Below are 20,651 nucleotides of genomic sequence, written 5' to 3'. Positions count from 1 at the left end.
GCTCTTAAGGATTGGATCTCAGATGAGCACCTGAGCAAACTCCAAAGAGGAGAAGAAAGCAAGGACGGTCAGAAGCCTCAGTCTGCTGGAAGAACCCACATCCAGGAGAAGGTAGAGGGACTGGAATTTGCTCTGCTTCATGTGTTTTCAGATTCACGTATGTATTAATTGATTTTGAGAATGGGAAAAGTCAGCCTGTTTAGTGTAGACTTTGGATAGAGCAATGAAAGCCAAACAACAGTTACTAATGCAGTACTAATCCCAGCAGTCAAATGCAATGGCTGATTTGCCACTTGTAAAATAGAGCCATAATTTTGAAGGGAAAGTATCATGTCCAGTCTCAGCTTGCAAGATTCAGCCTTTTATTACCTGTATGTGTAACACTGTATTTTATGTGTAACACTGTACATAACTGATTTTATTTATTTATTTATTTATTTTTCTACAGAGATGCTCACACCCAATTGAAAATACTTTAATGTCTCTGTTGGATCTTGAAGTTTCAGTGAATGACTTATGACAGATCATACTATGTGATACTGAAAGCCTTTCCTTCCATCTCTCCAGGGACACCAAGGCATGGAAATCAATGTGGTGTTCAGGAGTTCTACTTGTACTGCTTTCCTTCATTCTCTGAAGGGTTTGTAGGCATTGCTGTTGTTCTTGGTGGTTGAGCTCACACGATGAATCTCCGCTTTACATGCAAACCTGTGTAAAGCTTAAAAATCTTAAAAAGCTTAAAAAGCAGGTGATCTTTTCTTCTACGCCCGTGGTGTCAGGAAAAGGTACAGGAAGGATCCAAAAAACCCAACTCTTAAATAGATGGCTTAAGAGCTGGTGCAGACACAAGAATTTCGGCTATTTTGACCATGGGGCAATCTACACTGCACCTGGCATGATGACTGCTGATGTAAGCAGCCTGTCCCTGAGGGGTAAGAGGGTATTAGCTGAAGAATTAGCGGGACTCATTGATAGGTCTTTAAACTAGGAACGAAGGGGGAAGGGGGCAAAATAAGGGCTACCGGGGTTGAACGGTGCATTCCAGGGATTGTACCAAACTCCGTGGGCAAAGATTGCAGAGTGCAAAAGGAGGGAGTAGGGCAGGGGGATGCTGGGGATGCCGCTGTTCCAGCGGATCCTAGATCACTTATGAAGGTGGTGAGACGGACAGCCCGGCTGAAGTGCCTTTATACTAATGCACGGAGCCTGAGTAACAAGCAGGAGGAACTGGAAACTGTGATGCACTCTGAAAATTATGACATTGTTGCTATCACAGAAACATGGTGGGATGACTCCCACAATTGGGATACTACCATCGATGGCTATAGGCTCTTTAGGAGAGATAGGCGAGGTAGGAAGGGTGGGGGAGTCGCCCTTTATGTCAGAGATTGGATAAACTGTGAGGAGCTCCCCATGAGAAACAGTCAAGAACAGGTTGAGAGCCTGTGGGTTAGGATTAGAGATGGGACTAATAAAGGTCAGCTGGTATTAGGGGTATACTACAGGCCACCTGATCAAGGGGAGGCTGCTGATGAGGCTTTCTTGCTCCAGATGCGTGAGGCGTCTGGCTCACGGGCTCTTGTCCTGGTGGGGGACTTGAACCATCCGGACATCTTTTGGGAAAACCACACGGCGAGCTGCAAGAGCTCCAGAAGGCTCTTGGAATCCATTGATGATAGCTTTCTGGTTCAGGTATTGGACAGACCGACCAGAGGTCAAGCATTGCTGGACCTGCTGCTCACCAACGCTGAGGAGATCATCAAAGGCGTCAAGGTTGGAGGATGCCTGGGCTCCAGCGATCATGCCCTGGTTGAGTTTGTGATCTCAAGCGATGTGGGCCTGGCAAAGAGCAGGACCAGGATGCTCAACTTTAGAAGAGCAGACTTCAAGCTACTCAATGGAATGCTGGCCAAGATCCCCTGGCGTGCTGCCCTCAAAAATAAGGACGTTGAGGAGAGTTGGCTACTGTTCAAGGATGCCCTCCTGGCAGCACAAGAGGTCTCCATTCCCCTGATTAAGAAAGTGGGCAGGAGAGGTAGAAAACCGGCATGGCTCAGCAAGGACCTGCTAAGAGAACTGAGGGTGAAGAAAGGGGTGTACAAGCTCTGGAAACAAGGCTGTGTCACCCGGGAAGAATACAGGGATGCCGTCCGGACTTGCAGATGTGGGATCAGGGAAGACAAGGCGCAGGCAGAACTGAACTTGGCGAGGGATGTGAAAAACAATAAGAAAACCTTCTACAGGTACATTGGCCAGAAGAGACAGGCCAAAATGGGCGTACCTACTCTGGTAAATTTAAAAGGAGAAATGGCTTCAACAGATGAAGAGAAAGCTGAGGTGCTGAATGAGTTCTTCACCTCGGTCTTCACTGGTGGCCAGGATTCTAGTCTTTTTCATGTCCCTAAGTCTTGCACCCCCATACCTCCATGTGGGGACCAAGGAGGTAAATCCCTCCCCACTGTAAGGGTAGAGCAAGTTCGAGAGTGCCTCCTTAGACTGAATGAGTATAAGTCTATGGGGCCAGATGGCGTGCATCCCAGGGTCCTGAAGGAGCTGGCTGAGGTGGTTGCTGAGCCGCTCTCCATCATATTTGAGAAGTCGTGGCTGTCAGGTGAGGTCCCGGATGATTGGAGGATGGGTCACGTCACTCCCATTTACAAGAAGGGGAGCAGGGACGACCCGGGTAACTACAGGCCGGTGAGTCTCACCTCTGTGCCTGGGAAGATTATGGAACAGATCCTCCTGGACAACATGCTTGATCACATAAAGAACAAGCATGTGATCCGAGACAGCCAGCATGGCTTCACCAGGGGAAGGTCATGCTTAACTAATCTTGTGGCCTTCTATGATGGAGTGACGGCGTTGGTGGATGAAGGGAAGGCGACTGATGTCATTTACCTGGACCTGAGCAAGGCCTTTGACATGGTCCCCCATCACATCCTCATCTCCAAATTGGAGGGAGGTGGATTTGATGGGTGGACAACTAGATGGATAAGCAATTGGTTGAAAGGCTGCAGACAGAGGGTGGTGGTCAATGGCTCTATGTCCAGGTGGAGGCCGGTAACCAGCGGTGTCCCTCAAGGGTCTGTCTTGGGACCGGTGCTCTTTAACATCTTTATTAATGACATCGATGAGGGAATGGAGTGCACCCTCAGCAAGTTTGCTGATGACACCAAGCTGAGTGGTGCAGTCGATACGGTGGAGGGAACGGATGCCATTCAGAGGGACCTTGACAGGCTGGAAAGCTGGGCTCGGGTGAACCTAATGAGGTTCAACACGGCAAAGTGCAAGGTTTTGCACTTGGGCCGGAAGAACCCCAGGCACCTGTACAGGCTGGGAGGAGTTGTTCTTGAGAGCAGCTCGGCCGAAAAAGACCTAGGGGTCCTGATAGATGAGAAACTTAACATGAGCCAGCAGTGCGCTCTGGCAGCCCGGAAAGCAAATGGGATCCTGGGCTCCATCAGGAGAGGGGTGGTCAGCAGGGATAGGGAGGTGATCGTCCCTCTCTACTCTGCTCTTGTGAGGCCCCATCTGGAGTACTGTGTCCAGGTGTGGAGCCCTCAGTACAAAAAAGACATGGAGATTTTGGAAAGGGTCCAGAGGAGGGCCACGAAGATGATCAGGGGGCTGGAGCACCTCCCCTATGAGGACAGGCTGAGGGAGTTGGGTTTGTTCAGCCTGGAGAAGAGAAGGTTACGGGGTGACCTCACTGCAGCCTTTCAGTACCTGAAGGGAACTTACTCCCAGGAGGGGAGTAAACTCTTCGAAAGGGCTGACAATAGCAGGACATGGGGAAATGGATTTAAGTTGAAGGAGGGAAGATTTAGGTTGGATGTTAGGGGAAAGTTCTTTACTAGAAGGGTGGTTAGGTCCTGGAACAGGCTGCCCAGTGAGGTTGTGGATGCCCCATCCTTGGAGGTGTTCAAGGCCAGGTTGGACGGGGCCCTGGGCAACCTGATCTAGTAAAGGTGTATGTTTGGTGGCCCTGCCAGGCAGGGGGGTTGGAACTACATGATCCTTGAGGTCCCTTCCAACCCGGGTAATTCTGTGATTCTGTGATTCTGAACACCCACTGCTGTTACTGCTGCCACGGCTCAGCTCTACTTGTGACGTATTTATTGACCACTCTGAAGCTACGACAGCAAATCAGCAACAAGTACATTCGACTTTCCTGCCACAGGAACTGGTAAAAGGACTTCAAAAAGATGGAGAGCATTCGCTCACCGGGGTTGTACCTCTGCAGCACGCACTGAGGATGGCCAAGCTCAATAAAAGGACTCTGTATCTCATGTTTGTTTTGTTTTGTTTGTAATTGTTCATATATATATATTTATTTTAAGGTGCATATTAAAAGTTTATATTCCGCAAACTACCTGGGTTTTTCCTTGCATCCTGTGACCACAGTGTCTGCTGACGGCACATCAGGCACTTCAAGCAGAAGTGCTTATTTCACAGTGGACTTTAGACATTTATCGTTCAACCTGGCAAGTGTGTAAAGTTGATCACGCTTCTGTCTCATTTCAGTCTCAATAGCTGAACTCTTAGCCGGACTTCAAATAAAAGCCTGTTAGAAGAGAGAGCAAACTAACTGATAATAATAGTGCTAGCAGATTCAATATACTAAATATATCTGGTGATAACTGGAAGAAGTATTTACTTTTAAATTATTTCTAATCAAAATTGCCTACGTCCCAAGCTGACCTCCCCGTCTGAATAATCCCATTATTTCAACATACCTCACATACTGGATGGTATCTTCGCCTGTTATGCAGAGTGCTGGGGTCAAAAAAGAAACCTCTGCTTAAAAATACAGCAGCAGGGAGCACGCAGCCCTTTCAACAGGCTGGACCACTTTGAAGTTTAATACAGAAAATCTATTTGATATTTATTAAACTTAGTTTCTCCAGTTACAGTTTTGCATTGTACAAAGCATTTTAATGACACAGTAGTTAAAAAGATCTTTACAAATTGAAATGTGATACCCTTTTCTCCAAATATTTTAATTGCCATAAATTTGTTTAAAAATACACATTAAACGCATGTTTCAGACACTAAACTTTCTATAATCTCAATACCACAAAATACATAGAATATACTATACAGATGTGGAAAAAATCTAGTTAGTATATAATACTTTGCTCACCATTAACAGCTTTATTACGTGAAATGCACATACTGACTTAGAAATCCTAATTTGAGCCCCAAAGTACCCTTTGAAATTTCAAATGTATTGCAACAAATAAAATCACAGTTGGTGTGTTTCTTTAGGTTTTGGTTGAAGACGGACGCCTAAATATTCCCATAGAAACAAAACGTAACACATGGACTCGTCATGTACAAAGTGTGAAACAGAGACATCCCATTAGTTACTAGCAGTACCTTTCTGTATGATTCACAAGGGCTTCATTTATAAGAGACAGGTGAAAAGTTACCTTCCCTCACCCACAAACCCTCCCCCAAAAAAACCCTTCTTCATCAAATAATAATTTCAATTAAGATAAAGGATTTTTAATAAATATATAAGCACTTTATCCTCCATATACAAAATTTCTTAAAACAATTTAAAAGGGGGACCAGATACAAATGTCAGGAACTGTGCTTGCAAAAGTCACGCCTGGTCCTTAGAGTTGAGTTTTCAGATGTGTAACATCAATGCAGCCAAAAAGAAGCGCTGCAGAAGTACTGTGCACCCAACAGCACCGATTCCCCGGGCTGCATATAAAAACCAAGTCGGGGAACACTGCATTCCAATTTGCCCGTATCAGCTCCAATAGCAAACGCAGAGAGGTATGACAGGAGTAGGTACGTTTCCATTAAGTTTCCAGATGAAATTAAAACTTTTACATAAAGATGGCCTATATAAACCCTAACGCTGTAACACAGCGTTTCAAATTGTTCAGTATAGTGTATTCGATTGAAACTCAGCTGAGATCGGCAGAGAGCAAAGAACTAATGCTGTTGATAGCTGATCTAGCAACGACCAGAGCTCGTATTGAGAGAAAAATGTACTTATTACATCGCTAAGCCCTCCCTCCCTGCCTCCCCCCACCCCCAATACCGCTGCTTTCAAATGGCATCATGGCATCAGAAACCAATTCCTTGAAAAGTAATGGAGTTTGACATACATCACGATTCCCTGATTGATTGATTGCTTTTAGGTAACTTTCACACTGTGGAGATTTGCCTCCTGGAACAGCTCTGTATTTGTCTGAGTTGGCCACCAAAAGCTTTGGCTAGTCTTCACACTTCAAGATATCCAGCATTAACATACAGGTTTCCATAACACTGTTTCATTAGATGGAATAATTTAAACCCTGACCAAAATTTTTGTCAGAAATCTGGAAATTTGGAAGTTGCTTACTCCCCAATGGGTAATTCAAACTTGACTTGCTCAGGCCCTTAACATAAACGCTGCGGTGACAGTAAATATCTGTTAGGTAACTGAAATATTAAATACAACAAAGGTAGTCTCTTTTTCCAATGGTTTCCCATTCTGGAAAACTACATCATTATCTGCCTATGGCTTTATTTTACTTGCCCCGGGCAAGCACATCATTCCCATAAAGTACTGACTCTGTATGTTGGGGCCATTCATAAATACATTTCAGGGCTTTTTTTTTTCTTCTTCTTTTCCTTTGTTATCACAGCAATCAAGCCTCAGCAATCTAAAGGAATATACATTGCACTCCTGTATAATATGCAAGATTTATCACCAATAAGATGGTGACTCAGCACTCAATAAATAATATATCAATATAGTCAGTTGCACCATAATCTAAAAACAAGTATAACATATACTTTGGACAGACTGATTTCATATATATATACATATATATTAAAAGACACATACAATACAAATTGCATACTGCCATCAAAAGCCAAGAAGAGCCATTCACACGCTCTACTTTATGGCTAATAGTTTCAAATCAAAATAAAAGTATCGGGCTGTTTTACTCTGGTGTCCTGAAGATTTGTTTATAAGTATAAATGGTTGCACCTTACCATCTAGGAACCTGCAAGTTTCACAGCAAATCCAAATAATAGTGATATCTGAGCAAGCCTAGTCTGATTAAGCCATTTTTAAGATTCACCAACTGGGACCACGTTCGGTAAGGGAATTAAGATCTCAGTGTTGATATGTGCTTAAGATCCAATCGTCTAGGGAATCATTGAGGAAGCTGGGAGTGAGGGATCCCCTCCTCAGCCACCAGCGCAGCCTGCCTTAGTGCTGACGCTGTCTGCATTTCCACTGCTGTTGTGTAGAGGTTAACAAAAGGACAGAGTTGGACCGTTAGTCTGCATCGTGGCACCGGGATGGAAGCATATTCAGTATTTGCATTTTTTTAATTGCTATGAAATCTGACAAAGTACACAACTTCTGTCTTAGAAACAATGGTAAAGCCCAAATCAGATATGCTTTTGGAAGCGTGAAATTTAAGTGTCTCTGATTGAAATAGCCACAGATGAGTAAGGCATTTTTCAAATAACAAGACCACTGTGTATCTCCCATACAGACAGAATACCTGGGCAGCACTCCAGGGAATGTTTCCCTGTGACGGATTCTGTCAGCCATTTCAGGTCCACATTTTAACACAATGTAAGAAGTCTTTCAGTTACCCAAAGACCCATTGACCTGGGGACAAGCAAAACATTTTTGTAAGAGACAACTGCGTGTAACACCAAAAGGTATTTGTGGGACTCTAAGGAAATAAGAAGAGAAAATAAATTCCCAGAGATGAGACCATTCCTGCTTACAGTCATGGGCACGGTGCACAAAGGAGCAAGCTGGAAGCAGCCGCACCGGCTGGTGCAGCACTACACAAAAAAAAACAACTATGAATGCAACTCCTACAAAGGTATTTTTTATATAGCGTCAAAAGAGTGCTAGGCACTTTAGAGTATTAAAGGAAAAATTAGTTGACAGTGTCCTATTAACCAGGATGCAGAGTCTGAGGGTACAGAGTTTTGTCTCTAACAGCAAACACGGAAAGAATGAGATCTTGCACAGTGATTTAATAAAAAGGATGCTCCAACCAACAGACCTGATCAGTGATTCAGCTCTAACGGGAAAAGTCACAGGTCCGCTAACCAAACACATGTTGGTTCGTATGTAGCAAAGCTCTTCTGGAAGTACAAAACACGCTGGAACACAAAGGAAGCTCTACGAATATGCAGCTACCTTTTAGTAGGTTACTCATTTCAAAACTTCTAAACTCTTAAAACCCATAGGACATACTGCAGTACTAAGTAGCGTAGAATTCTATTCCTTCTTTCGAGGTTGCCATGATTTTGGCACTTAACCACGACGACACAAAACTTTAGTGCAATATTTTTTCCTGAACGTGCACGTTCATCTCTGGTACAGAACTAAGGGTTAAATGGGAGATAAAACAAAGCAGCATTCCACAATCGCACTCTAAAGTATTCAGAGCTTGACTCTTTAGAAGACCACTGCAATGAGAAGTCAATTTCCATGACAGACACTGGTACTTTTGAAAAAGAAATGGAATTTTACCCAAGTACTGCAGAAGACCACTGCATACAGTACACCTGGTCCTGCTGTAAAACATCTTGTAAACAGTTCATAAAATCTTCATCTAAAAGTAAGGCATAAGGCACACCAGACATGTTAGGGGCACTAAGCAATACTGAAAGCAGTAGCATTTTAAACCTTTGACTCAGACAAGCACCTCATGTGGAAAGGTACTTTGGTTTTGAGAGCAGTCGACTGCAACTCCACAAACTGTTTCTGTTACACCAACTCGCTTCCCTCTCAAATGAATATTCTGCTCCATCAAATGCATCAAACACGAATGGGACCTTCATTAACATGGGGTAAATACAAGTTTTAAATCCATTCTGCATCAAAACGATTAGACAACTTCCCTGTAATAGCAGGTGTGCTCCCCCACCCCACAATGGCTGTTGCACTGTCATGCTGTAGTGTCCATTAACCACCAGACATTTTTTCAGGCAGAAAAAAAAATGGACCTCCGTCTCTACTTAAGATTTCTGATTTTCCAGTCAATGAGAAAGTTGCAAATGGCAGTTCTGGTAGGAATTTAACTACTGTTGGTTTTTTTCACCACAAAACTGCTGATTTTGCAAGTGTCAAAAAATGACAAACAAAATGCGTTTTAAATGAAGAGAGATTAAAAAAAAAGCACAAGATTGTCCATTTCAGAAACCTTTCCTATATGCCTTTCCTATCAGACCGAAGTTCATTCCTACACCATTACTCTGATATTACATTGAATGCAAACTGTTTCATGATTTGCTATAGTGTTAACCAATGGTTTGAAACTGCCTTGAAAGCAACCCAAGTCAGAACCAGCTAAATATTTTTCCATATAAATTTCTTTAAAATTCATTTAAATGAAGTATTTTAATACGTAGAAGAATATCTGGAATTTTTTCTATTTAGTACAAATTCTGCAATAATAAAACTCTAGCTGTCATTTATTAGTTGATCATAGGCATTAGGCATGAAAAGTATGGTGTTTCTACACGTTAGAACCTATCAATCCTAATTCCTTTTACAGGTTCTACCACCACAAGACATTACAGAGTAACAAAGCTCACAGAGTACTTAAATAAAGTGTCTATGTTTAATTTTTCCTAAGTACTTGGAAGGGTAAAATTTAGGGAAGAAACAGCTAAAAACTACCCAAAAACTGGGCTTTTCAAAATTAAAATTAAAAAAATTAAAATAAATAGGATTTAAACCGACTATTTACGTATTGTGACGGGAATTCCAATGACTGATCCATCCATGATAGATTAGCCAAGCTACACCTTTATATGTCGCAAATTTAAAAATATTTAAATAACTTAAAAAGGGAATACTGAAGGAGTTCATTAACAAGATCGTTTTGGGTTAAAACACAAAACACAAATCAAGATGGGAGACATGTGAAAGCATTCTTTGTTTTTAGTGTCAACTAAGCAATGTGTTATGGCAGTCTTCCTTATTGACATGACACAGTGTTGTGGAGATAAATCAGAGGCAGCGAGAAAAATGTGTTCAATTTTCCATTCCTTCAGTTCGAAGTATCACTTGGCATCCAGGCGCAACCAGTGTAGTCCCTGACGGGTGTAACGCACTAGGTCTGTCATGATGCTCGAGTTAAAAACCAGAGGGCCCATAGCTTTATCCAGTTCGGCAAAGAACTCTAAAACAACAGAAACACAAATTAGGCACAGTCGTTCTCATTGGCTGCCGTAAGTGAAATATTGCTCTCCCTAAAAGAACACCACCTCAGCACAAACATTGCAGATCAAGGCAAAAGAAATGAAAGACGGCTGAAGATGGCAGAAGAAAGAGAAAGAGATCCTTTCTAAGCCCATTTCTTTACTGTTTTGCAGAAGGTAAGCATAATTACACTGTGGCCTAACTGTTACAAAGCATTCTTGGCCTTCTCCCTCGAATGTGTATATTCACTCCAGGATTTCAGAAAAGGAAATGCACCAAGTTCTACTTCCTAAAGAGAAAAACTTGCAGGAAATGCAAGACTTATTTATTTATTTTAAGCATAGCTGGTAGGAAATGTTAGATCTCCAACACCACCTGACAACCAGGACAGCCAGCCCAGAGCATCGCTGTCACCAAAGGAATTACTTTCCATCTTTCTTTTACAAAGGACCCAATTATTTATCATTATGCACTGTTAACTCCAAAATTGAAAACCTGTTAGAATTTAACACAATGTATACATCTTAGGTTACAACTTGCCTTTGCCTACCCTTACCTTTCTGTTCTTTAGACAGCTGTTCAGCTTGGTCCCAAATTTCAGTGGCATAGAGGAAGTTGGATGTAACTTGGACGTAGCTGGCTGCCATCTGATGGATCCTCTGGGGGATCGTCACCGAAGACCCACTCCCTGAAGGGTTGGCTGCCCCAGAGGAGTAATTTCCTGAATTCCCTGGAGACAGCTTTGGAGAGACTGGAGACGGCATACCAACAGGCTTGCTGCTTATCCAAAGGAAAACATTACATTGTAAAACACGCACACAGATATGTCAGGTGTGTCATGCAAATGTCTTCCTACAGCTCAGAACATGGGATGCTAAGGCACTCCTACTTCACACACTGAGAACTCAGGACTGGCCCTAAAACAAGTGAGCTTTTGAAAACCTCTCATGTTCCTCCAGCTCCTGTATTTTAGCCTCACAGCCAAATCAACATGCAGCATCTTTCAATCAAATCTGTTGTTTAAATAAATTGAACCTCACATAGTAATAATGAAAAAATTAAAGCAAGGCAATTATACTGCTGTTGTATTTTCAAATAACATGATGCATATCTGAAATGCCCTCCTAAAATTCTGGTTTTTGTTTTGTTTTGATAGAGTAATCTATAAATAGTCTGTTGTCAGGTTTCAAGAACAGAAGTAAACTGCTGTACCATGGAAGAGCTTACTGTGAAAGCACTTGTAGCCATCTGGGCTACAAGTGCATCACTGCAGCACTAATAAAGCTATTGTTTTGAGAGCAAAAGCATTACATAAAACAACAAACCACTGAGACAAGTGACCTGTGTGTTAAGGACACACTGAGAAGTTTTTTGTTCATTCCTCCCAACAAGGAGTTGCCTGAGAATATCTCTGTACAGCACATTTCTCAACCTCTTATCAGAACACTTACCTGAACAAAGGGATCAAAATCTTAGAACAATTAGAAATTAGAACAAAAACAACAGAAGCTCAAGAAAGTAAAAGCTGCTCTTTGAGCACCTCAAACTCACAGTTTATGTGGAGAATGAGCTATAAACATAGAAATACAGGTAAACTTTTACTACCTACCTTCCCATACCAGGTGACGGTGCTTGAGAATTATTATAGGAATTCTGTTGGGAAAAAGTAAACGTATGTTTATACCTCAGCTAATTCTATTTTATCTGGTTGTTTAATTGCTCATTTCTGAACATGAGTTCTCATGGCTTTTCTTTTAAGCATATAATAATATCAAAATATCCTAAATAATATCAAAGTACTTTCAAAATTGGGAAAAGCATCCATTTCACTGATGACTAAGACACAAATCAGCAAAGTTTTAACTTTGTTATATCAACAACAAAATTAAAATTCTCTTTGAAGCCAACTAAATTTACTAAAAGCTGCACCAAAATATTAATAGGAAGCTATCATTAGGACCAATGGGTTGATGACATCATAGTCATGCTGTATCCTCCCAGCTTTAAACTGCTCAGCTTGAATGTACTTTCAAGGTCCATTCCTAAATTAGGGCATACTGGAAGTTCATGTGCAGCAATCTGAATACCAGGCAGAGGAATTTTAAGTAATGTAGAGCTTCAATTTGATTAGTTTTTTAATATTTGAAGAAAATATATATCCAATTACCTTCAGATGTTCAGTCAGAGTTTTAGAATATTTCAATGCACTTTCCTTTTTCAGTTTGAAAAGCCTTAGGTATAGTAGAGATTGGCACCGAAGACTAACCAAAGACAGAACAACAAAACATTTCCAGTTAAAGTCAAGCTTATCACAACATACCAAAAGTCAAAAATGGAGTACCCATGTTTTTAAAAGCTTTTCTCTCCCAACACTAAACAGCCAACTGTCAAACTGTAACTAGACAAAGTCCCACACCACCTTTACTTCTCAAGAAAGTAAAGAACAGTTTTGTGCCTTAAGCTGAAACTAGGTTGCAGTGACTTTACTGATACAGCCTTCACTTTTTTCTCATGTCAGGACACACTGAATCTGGTGCATGCTGCTATAGTCCCCCCTCCCTTTTCCACCTGACACAGTCAGCTTTGTTCAACTGCTTGCTGCAGCCATTTAATTAGTCCAGAAGGCAAATGACAATTCTTAACAGCCATTTCAAGTTTTGCCATATCACTGTGTGAACACACAGCAAAGACCCCAAACCCTCCTTCTGCTACTCCTCCCAAATCCAATAGATAATTTCCTTTCCAAGAAAGTTTCAAAACAGAACTGGAAATTCATTCAAATGAGTAAAGCAGTGTGCTCTGATTATGTTATTTTACTAAAATTAAAGCCAAGACCAGACAACAGTTTGCTTGTTAATGTAATCTCAAAGTTTCCCGAAGCATTTAGGTCACAGCCCAACATCAGCTGACCATGCAACCAACTCAACAGTAGTCTGTTATTTTGGAACACTATAATTTACAAAGAGAGCAAATGAAGAGCTCAGTTCATCAACAGTAACTTTATCAAAACACTAAGGATAATGAAATTCACAAAGGCACCTCTATCATTTTTAGCCATATTAACAATTCCATTGCATGCGACAAGTTACCAATGACATCACGTTCTAAAATAAAAGCAGTAACTGACAGAACATTATGGAAGTCAAAGTTGAAGTCAGTCAGTCATTTTCTTAATAGCTGAAAGACTTTGCTGTTGTTAACAAGCCCTTACAGTAATCGATCTATAGCATCAATGGTACTGAGCAGTCAAACAGAAAACTCCTATTTGGTTCAAAACACCTGAAAACTCAGTGTAAGACAGCATTTCACAGACTGAAATCTGTGTGTGTAATTAATCAGTGTGTAATATAAAGTTCAGGATACACGTACCAAAGCACTGCTAGCCTTTTGTCTGCAGCCGTAGCATCTGGTGCCAAGTAATTCTTCAGTTTCATAGTGTACCTATAAACAAATCACCAACAAGAAAACTATCAAGTAAATGAAACATTATACAATCATTTATCAGCCACCAAGTTCTTATGAAATTCAACTTTCAACTCCTTCACTGTTTCAGGTCTTTCCCTCAGACCCTAAACAGAACGTGGCTAGGCAATAATTGGAATAGTTCTGCTCTGCACATGTCACAAATTGTTAAGACATCACAAACTTTGGAATAAAGGATCTCAGCCCTCAAGAACACACTTGAAGCTTCAGTAACTGGAACAAAGTGGCTAGTGATCCGTTCTTAGTGTAGAGCAAGGGACTCCAAAAGTTAGTGGCAGAACATGAGTAAAATGCAGAAGCTTTGATTTCCAGCCCTTTTCCCCAACCATCTGAGTTCTGTGTGTGCTTTACAGCGCTTACTTGATTAATTCCACAGTTTCTGAATACATAGGGAACGGGGACTTGGATTCCTGAGCATTTTTCTCCAATGCATTCCCACACTCAATGAATGACACCACTGCATCTAGGTAGTACACAGCCTTCTCAAACCTGTCAGACTGAGAAGATTGGAAAAAAAAAATAAGGAAAATATTGAGAGGAAATACCAGAAAGTTCTAGTACAGACAGGCAGCAACACAGCACAAGCAATAAACAAACCCCAGCATAATGTGCAAATACTGGATAAACATTGTAGATTTGCTTACCAATGCATCTGCATTATGTTTTAACTTCTTTGCTTCCTGTAAATAATGATCAGCTGAGTAAGTCCTACAATAGAAGACACATTTAAGGAGTCAGACCACCTACTCTGTACTTCCTTTTATGACAAAAGTTTGTTAATGTTACAGCTTTCACTTCATCCCCCTCTAACTCAAGTTACAATAACAGGAGGTACTGCATCACAATCCCATTTGGGTTCAAAAAATGAAGGCTCCTCTTTGCTACCAAAGACAACAACTGCTCACCATGGGCAAAGCAGACTCTGTTAAAAGAGAACAGGCAGCAGTGATATCCTGAAAGTGTGTGATGGATACATCAACACTTAAAAACAGGACAACCCTGGACTGTTTAGATCTACTGTTTGGTCCATCCACGCTCTGCAGGAACACACAGGGCAGACTAGAGTTTCTCCTCAAGGAGTGCACCATCTGCCAAATATTTGGTGCACAAAGCAGGCAGAGAAGCACGTTGCTGCAGAACAGCATGCAGATCTCCAGAGCATGAACTAGTATTCAGCATCTTTTGTGAAGCAAACAGGACAACCCTTCTCCACAGAAGAGCTCACTGTGCTGCAAGATTAGCACCCCCAAAAAGGGAAAGGCACCCTCTGCTTTTCTTACCTGTCATCAAAAACAAGTTTTGCTCTTCTGGACTTTGAGCTCTCTGTAGATGGAGCAGAAACAGGAGGGCAGTTCGATGAATTGTTCAGAATCTTCTCCTGAAAGGAAAATGGTCACCGAATCATGTCAAGACTTTTTTTTATTTTTATATTCTCAAAGACAAAGAGGAATTTACTGTACACATTTTTCCCATGATTTCACACTCTGTAAGCAGTAAGTTCAGTTTAGTAGCTGCTTTAGCTGCCATTCACCATACAATAACACAGTTTCCCTGAGGCTTTCATCTCATGCTGGCACAGGGGATGACACAGAGGCTATAATTAAGCTGAGCCCTACTACACTAGGAGATCTCCCTTATTGCTAAATCATGATTTTCCACTCTGAACAAAGAGGCTATATATACTTCTATGACTTCTCATGTCTTTCAACAATAAACTACTGAATGTCTCTGGGTAGAAAAGATTAGTATTTCAGAAACACCAACTTCAAGGAGAAATAACAGCTGTCTTCACAACATGCTGCCCTTGCTCCCCTTAATTTTACATGGCTCAATGTGACACTTCAGGCTAAAGAAGGGACATCAAAACATCTTGTGAATTCTAAGTGAATCTCTTCTCACTAGATCAACAGCATAAGGCAATTTCCCAGCTTCAGTGTGCTTTCAGTTCTTTGGAGTCATCGTGACCAAAGGCCAATTACACAGAGTATTTAATAACCTGCCTTTATCAGATCCTTGCTAATCAGAAGGATCTCAAAGTTGCGAGGCACTGCACTTGCACAGCAATGCCCTAACTACCAACGTAACATAAAACACCACCAAAACATGCAGGGAAATGCAGCATTTCCAAAGTATGAAAAGAAAAACATCAAACAAGTTAACAGCTGGTTTAGGGACAGTTCTATGCTGATGAATAAGGAAAGGCCGGAGCAGCAGTCTATGATGCAAATCTGCTATCTACAGGCTTCCTGTAAGTGCAGACACCGATGCACACAACCTTCCCAGGTTTCTAAAATTTCACAGTAATGGCATGTAAATTAATCCAGCAGGTCTCCCAGTTTAAATATTGCATGGACTCCACCCTAATGACTAAGCTACTTTCTGCCACTGCCGATGGCAATTTGCTGCTTCACTCCTCCCCAAATCAATTACCCTTCCTGAACACTTCAGAGCAATCAAGGAGAAATGGTACATTTGGAATCCCAAAGATAAAGGTGAAATCCCTCCAACTTGAACATATTACACTCAAATCTGGTTATACAACAGAAATTACTCTATGAAGATACCCAGATGTGCTCACAAGTTTACTCCTGTCCAGTAATACACATTTATATACTAATGAAAAAGCACATTACATATCATGACCTTACACTATCATCATCTTATAATGTTTTTGAAACCCTTCAACTACATATGTTCTTAATCTAAGTTGCTTAAAAAACACTTTCTGCATCACCTTTTCCACAGTGTTTTCTCTACTCTAACCACAGAGAGCTCTGTACCATCCTGATCTGGAATCAGATGAACCTTTCTAGAATCCTAGGGTGAAAAATGAGAGCCACAGCTTTGTATCTCAGCACTGTGCATGGACCCAGCTCCTGTTCTCCTTAAAACGAGGACAAGATCTGTACTTGCTCCAGCGACATAAGAGTAACCTCATTATTCATTCAGTGTGAGCAGATCTGTAGTGATATTTCTCATTAACAAATTAAACAGCAAATACGCAGCATCTGTCATCAAAAGATGACTAAATGCACTTTAGTAATTAACATAAATATTTGGTAGGAATAAACATTAGCATTCGACAATCTCTCCTAAGTTGTTTTCCAATTTAGAGTCTAAGCACCATGGTACGAAACAAGGCAAATCTGAAACTAATTACATTTCAACAACTGCAAATTATTTAGATGACACTGCACGTCAAAATGCAAAGCCAAGAAATAAGTTCAAGGCATTCACAGAACAAGCCCTTTACCTTTGTTTCTTTAGCACTGCCAGAACCTTTTCCCTCTATCTTCCTCTGTTTAGAAGATGAGCAGCTTTTACTGCCACTGCTGCTGTCCTTACTAACATTGCTGCTGGACTTCAAGGATGATGACTGACTGGCTGTCCTCTTCCGGGACCCGTGCTCTTGTTTGGAATCCTTCTGAAGGACTGGGGCAGCAGGAGATGGCAGTAAATCCTTCTCTTTAACAGCACTTGGTTTTAAAGACCTGGACAAAATGAATACATTCAGTTTTGTTTTTTACTTTTCAAAATAGAAATAAAACAAAAATCCAGCATCACTTCTTTTTTTCTCTCCACACCCTTCCACCCTTCCCCCATTTAAGCCTTTTCCCTCTCCCTTCCCCCCCCCCCAAAAAAAATAATAAAACAAGATTTTTAATGTTAAACATAGCAAGACAGATTCAGAGGAAGCAAATTATCACCACAGTAACTAAACGTTACGAAGCCTGATTAAACTAGTTTTCACCACTTTATCTGTTCTGACCTGAAAACGCAGAAGGCAAGTTCTAACCATAAAACCACATCCCTCAACAGTTCTTAAAAACACCCTAAACACTTGTAATGTTAGAAATGAATGCCAGCATTAGCGCCAGTCTGTCTATTGCAGACAAGTCAGCCTAACAGCTCAGAAAAAAGATGGCCCAGATAACTGTTCTCTAGAAGCCATTGGCCTTTTGGTACAGTCTTACCTTGGCTGCTGAGGATTCCAGTTGCTAATTCTGGCATCCCTTTTCACAGAGAACAGTACACAAAATAACTATTTACATGAAGTTTTTGAAAAACCATCTTGTTGCATTTAACCAAGTGCCCTTCAGAAAATCACACCAGCAACAAAACAAAATATCAGGACTAAAGGAAAAAAAACATGACAGACGAGCATCCATTTTTTCTACATTTCTTAACAGAAACAAAGAAGGCATTTAACTCAGAAAGACTTCTAGCATCTGTAGCCAGAAGCTGCAGCTTCTCACACATCAGTAATTCAACAAATATTCGCTGTAGAGAATTTTTTTTCCATGATGTAATTATACCAGCTGTCTGTTGTTTGATCTGAAAAAGGTGAACCCTTCATAGTAGGGTTTACCTAGTCAATATTTTCAGTTATGGATATGAATTTCCACCAACAACTAATGGAAACTTCAAACTGAAGAATCAGAAACCATGAAATATTACCCACTGATTAGTAAGGAGACATTTTGTTGTGGAGGAAGGAGAAGAAGGTAAGGGAGAGATGGATACAGGCATGAGTCTTCTCCTTGATCACTCTGAGCCTTCAGTGCTGAAAAGACAGGCAAGATACTCACTCCCTACTGCTAGAAGTCTTGTGTCCTGATGGAGCTTTTTCTTCTAGTTTTGTTTTCTTGCTTTCACTGGCTCTGTTTTCATCCTCATTCTGAATACAGCAAACAAGAAACACATCCAGATAAATGTCTACATTTACAGCTTCACGAAGACAGTAATTTTTCACATTTAATGGATTTAATTCAGTGGGCGTCTTGCAGCGTACAGAATAATACCTGTACAGGCTACAGAAACATCCCCTGAAGCAACTACCTTGCATCATATATTTGAAAAGTGGCAGTCTCAAGTTGTTCATTTTATAACACGCATATCACTATGAAATAACAAAAATCTGCCAAAGGCTTTGGTACGAAATCAGATTTTATGCTGGGGAGTCAAACACAGGTGTCTTATGAATGCCAGGAACTGTAAAACCCATGGAGTCTGTAAGAGATGTCGAAGACCAGATTTTTATATAAACCTAATCCTAAAGTTGAAGAGTTTAAGAGGATACACAATCTGTGCTACCTCCAGGAATGCAAGCTACAGTGCTAACACATCTAAAGGTACAACCCTCTGCCTTTCATGAATGAAAACTCCAATATTCCCTATTACAACGGCACAGGAAGGATCAATTTATTCTACATAGAATAGGTAAGCAAAGTAATCTCCTAAATTACTGAGCCACTGCAGTGAGGTATGACATTGGTTACTGGGCCATATGCTTAACCCCTTTAGCAAGATACTAAAAGGCTAAGATAACAGGCAAGATTTTATTTACGATACTGTTACCTGTTTATGTTTCCTTTTGCCTTCTGTCGAACTCTTATCAGAAGGCTGCTTCTGCGATTCTCTTGCATGCTTCTCTGGCACATTTTTCTTTTCCACTTTGGGCACATCAGCATCCTTGTAAGGCTTCCCTGGTATTCTTGATAAGAGGCTCAGGTATCCATTTTGTGAAGGTACCCACTTCACAATAAGTGGGTACCTTTCATCAGGATCGCTGAGTGGTGAAAGAAGCTCTTTCTCTTCCATAGGAGAGAACATTCTTTGCCGAAAAAAGCTGTCATCCTCCTCCATGGAAGATTTAACAGGAGTCCTATTGCTCTCGGAGTATTTGGGTGTTTGTGATGAAGGAGGCAGGCTTTCATTTTCATCTGAATCAGAGGATGAGGTATCTGTTTCTATGAATTCCCTGGATTTCTGGGCAGATTTGCTTGAAGCCTTGTATTTCTTTTTCTCTGTTGTAGGCCGAGGGGAAGATTTGGGCTCTTTCTTTATATTAGGTTTTCTGGAACCTTTAGTGGCTGCCTTATGCCTGTTTGAAGGTATGCTTGTTGCCATGTCTACTGGGGTTTCACTTTCTATTTTAAGACCTCCTCTAGGCTCTTCAACAGATGTCTTTTCTGCTTTCTTGGGCTGCTTTTTACCCACGGTCCTCCTCTGTGTTGAGCTGTCACTCTGGGCAGGTGATTTCTGCGTGCCACGACTGCTCTCTGAGCCCTTTTGGGTGGGTTTGGAATCTCGCCCTGGTGTTGAAGAAATCAAGTCCTTGGATCCGCTTTGATCAGCGTACCCACTTCCTGTTCCCTGATCCCGTCCCTCTTTTTTGTAGCCTTGTGAGGATGGGATGTTGCTGTCCACAGAAGAAGCTGGTGACACTTTATGTGAATTAACTTTGTTCAACCAGTTATCCAGTTGCCACTTGTTTGTTGGCGGTGGCTCCGGCTAAAAACAAATTTCAATAAAGCACTGTTAGATACAGTGTTTCACGTGGCTTCCATCTTTTCTGCAGCCCTACTGTGCTGCAAGCCAAATCAAGCGGTGCACTCGAGCATCTGAGGTCAGTAACTAATGAAAAATGCATATAACTACAGATAGCAGGTCTGCTTTTTCCTTCAATCAGAAGAACTGCAGTCCACAGGAAGCACTTGCTGCCATGGCATTCCAGACTAAAAGCTACTGGTTTTTAAGCTACTGTTCCCATGTCTTCTGCACTCCAACAGATAACTATGGTAAAAATCACCTCAAATAGCAAATGTGTGCTTATAGAAAATATAGTTATCATGTCAAATTACAGGTACTTTAGCAAAAGAATATGTGGAAATATGTGGAAATAATTCTACACTTGACAAGTTTTTGTTAAAAAAAAAAAAAGAGACCGAGAACATGTTCATTTTTTTCTGCTTTTAAAACTCAGGATTAATGCCTGATGACAGCCCAAATGCGTGACAAATCCTACCTCAGGGGATGCACTCTGTGATGGTTCATTAGCTTCACTATCACTGGAACTGCTTTCACTTTCAGAGTCAGATCCTGAACTGCTTTCAGACCCACTGTGGCTGCTTGAGTCATCCCTTGAATTATCTGCTCCTTCACTGTTATGTTGTGAAGGATCAGAACTACTGAA

The 20,651-nt window shown here is 41.2% G+C and overlaps 1 protein-coding gene across 2 annotated transcripts in view; it reads right to left on the bottom strand.

Moving 5' to 3' along the window:
* Positions 1 to 4,859: 4,859 nt before the first annotated feature.
* Positions 4,860 to 20,651, bottom strand: part of LOC146754900 (AF4/FMR2 family member 4-like) — a 31,216-nt gene continuing 15,424 nt past the window's right edge. For both annotated transcript variants that reach the window (XM_085526663.1, XM_085526664.1), the window contains 12 exons: positions 20,484 to 20,646; positions 19,034 to 19,969; positions 18,265 to 18,353; positions 16,929 to 17,166; positions 14,956 to 15,053; positions 14,320 to 14,383; positions 14,036 to 14,172; positions 13,562 to 13,633; positions 12,360 to 12,453; positions 11,802 to 11,845; positions 10,749 to 10,969; positions 4,860 to 10,172 (listed from right to left, as the gene is read on the bottom strand). In XM_085526663.1, the coding sequence (XP_085382789.1) occupies positions 10,054 to 10,172; positions 10,749 to 10,969; positions 11,802 to 11,845; positions 12,360 to 12,453; positions 13,562 to 13,633; positions 14,036 to 14,172; positions 14,320 to 14,383; positions 14,956 to 15,053; positions 16,929 to 17,166; positions 18,265 to 18,353; positions 19,034 to 19,969; positions 20,484 to 20,646 (2,275 nt within the window). In that variant the 3' untranslated portion in view covers positions 4,860 to 10,053. The remainder of the gene's footprint in view (positions 10,173 to 10,748; positions 10,970 to 11,801; positions 11,846 to 12,359; positions 12,454 to 13,561; positions 13,634 to 14,035; positions 14,173 to 14,319; positions 14,384 to 14,955; positions 15,054 to 16,928; positions 17,167 to 18,264; positions 18,354 to 19,033; positions 19,970 to 20,483; positions 20,647 to 20,651) is intronic.

The sequence above is a fragment of the Coturnix japonica genome, chromosome 37 (assembly GCF_054131305.1).
Source record: "Coturnix japonica strain WE chromosome 37, WE-NBRP24, whole genome shotgun sequence".
In the NCBI taxonomy this organism is placed as follows: Eukaryota; Metazoa; Chordata; class Aves; order Galliformes; family Phasianidae; genus Coturnix; species Coturnix japonica.
Note: the sequence above shows the minus strand (reverse complement) of the source record. Positions and strands in the feature narration are given on the sequence as shown.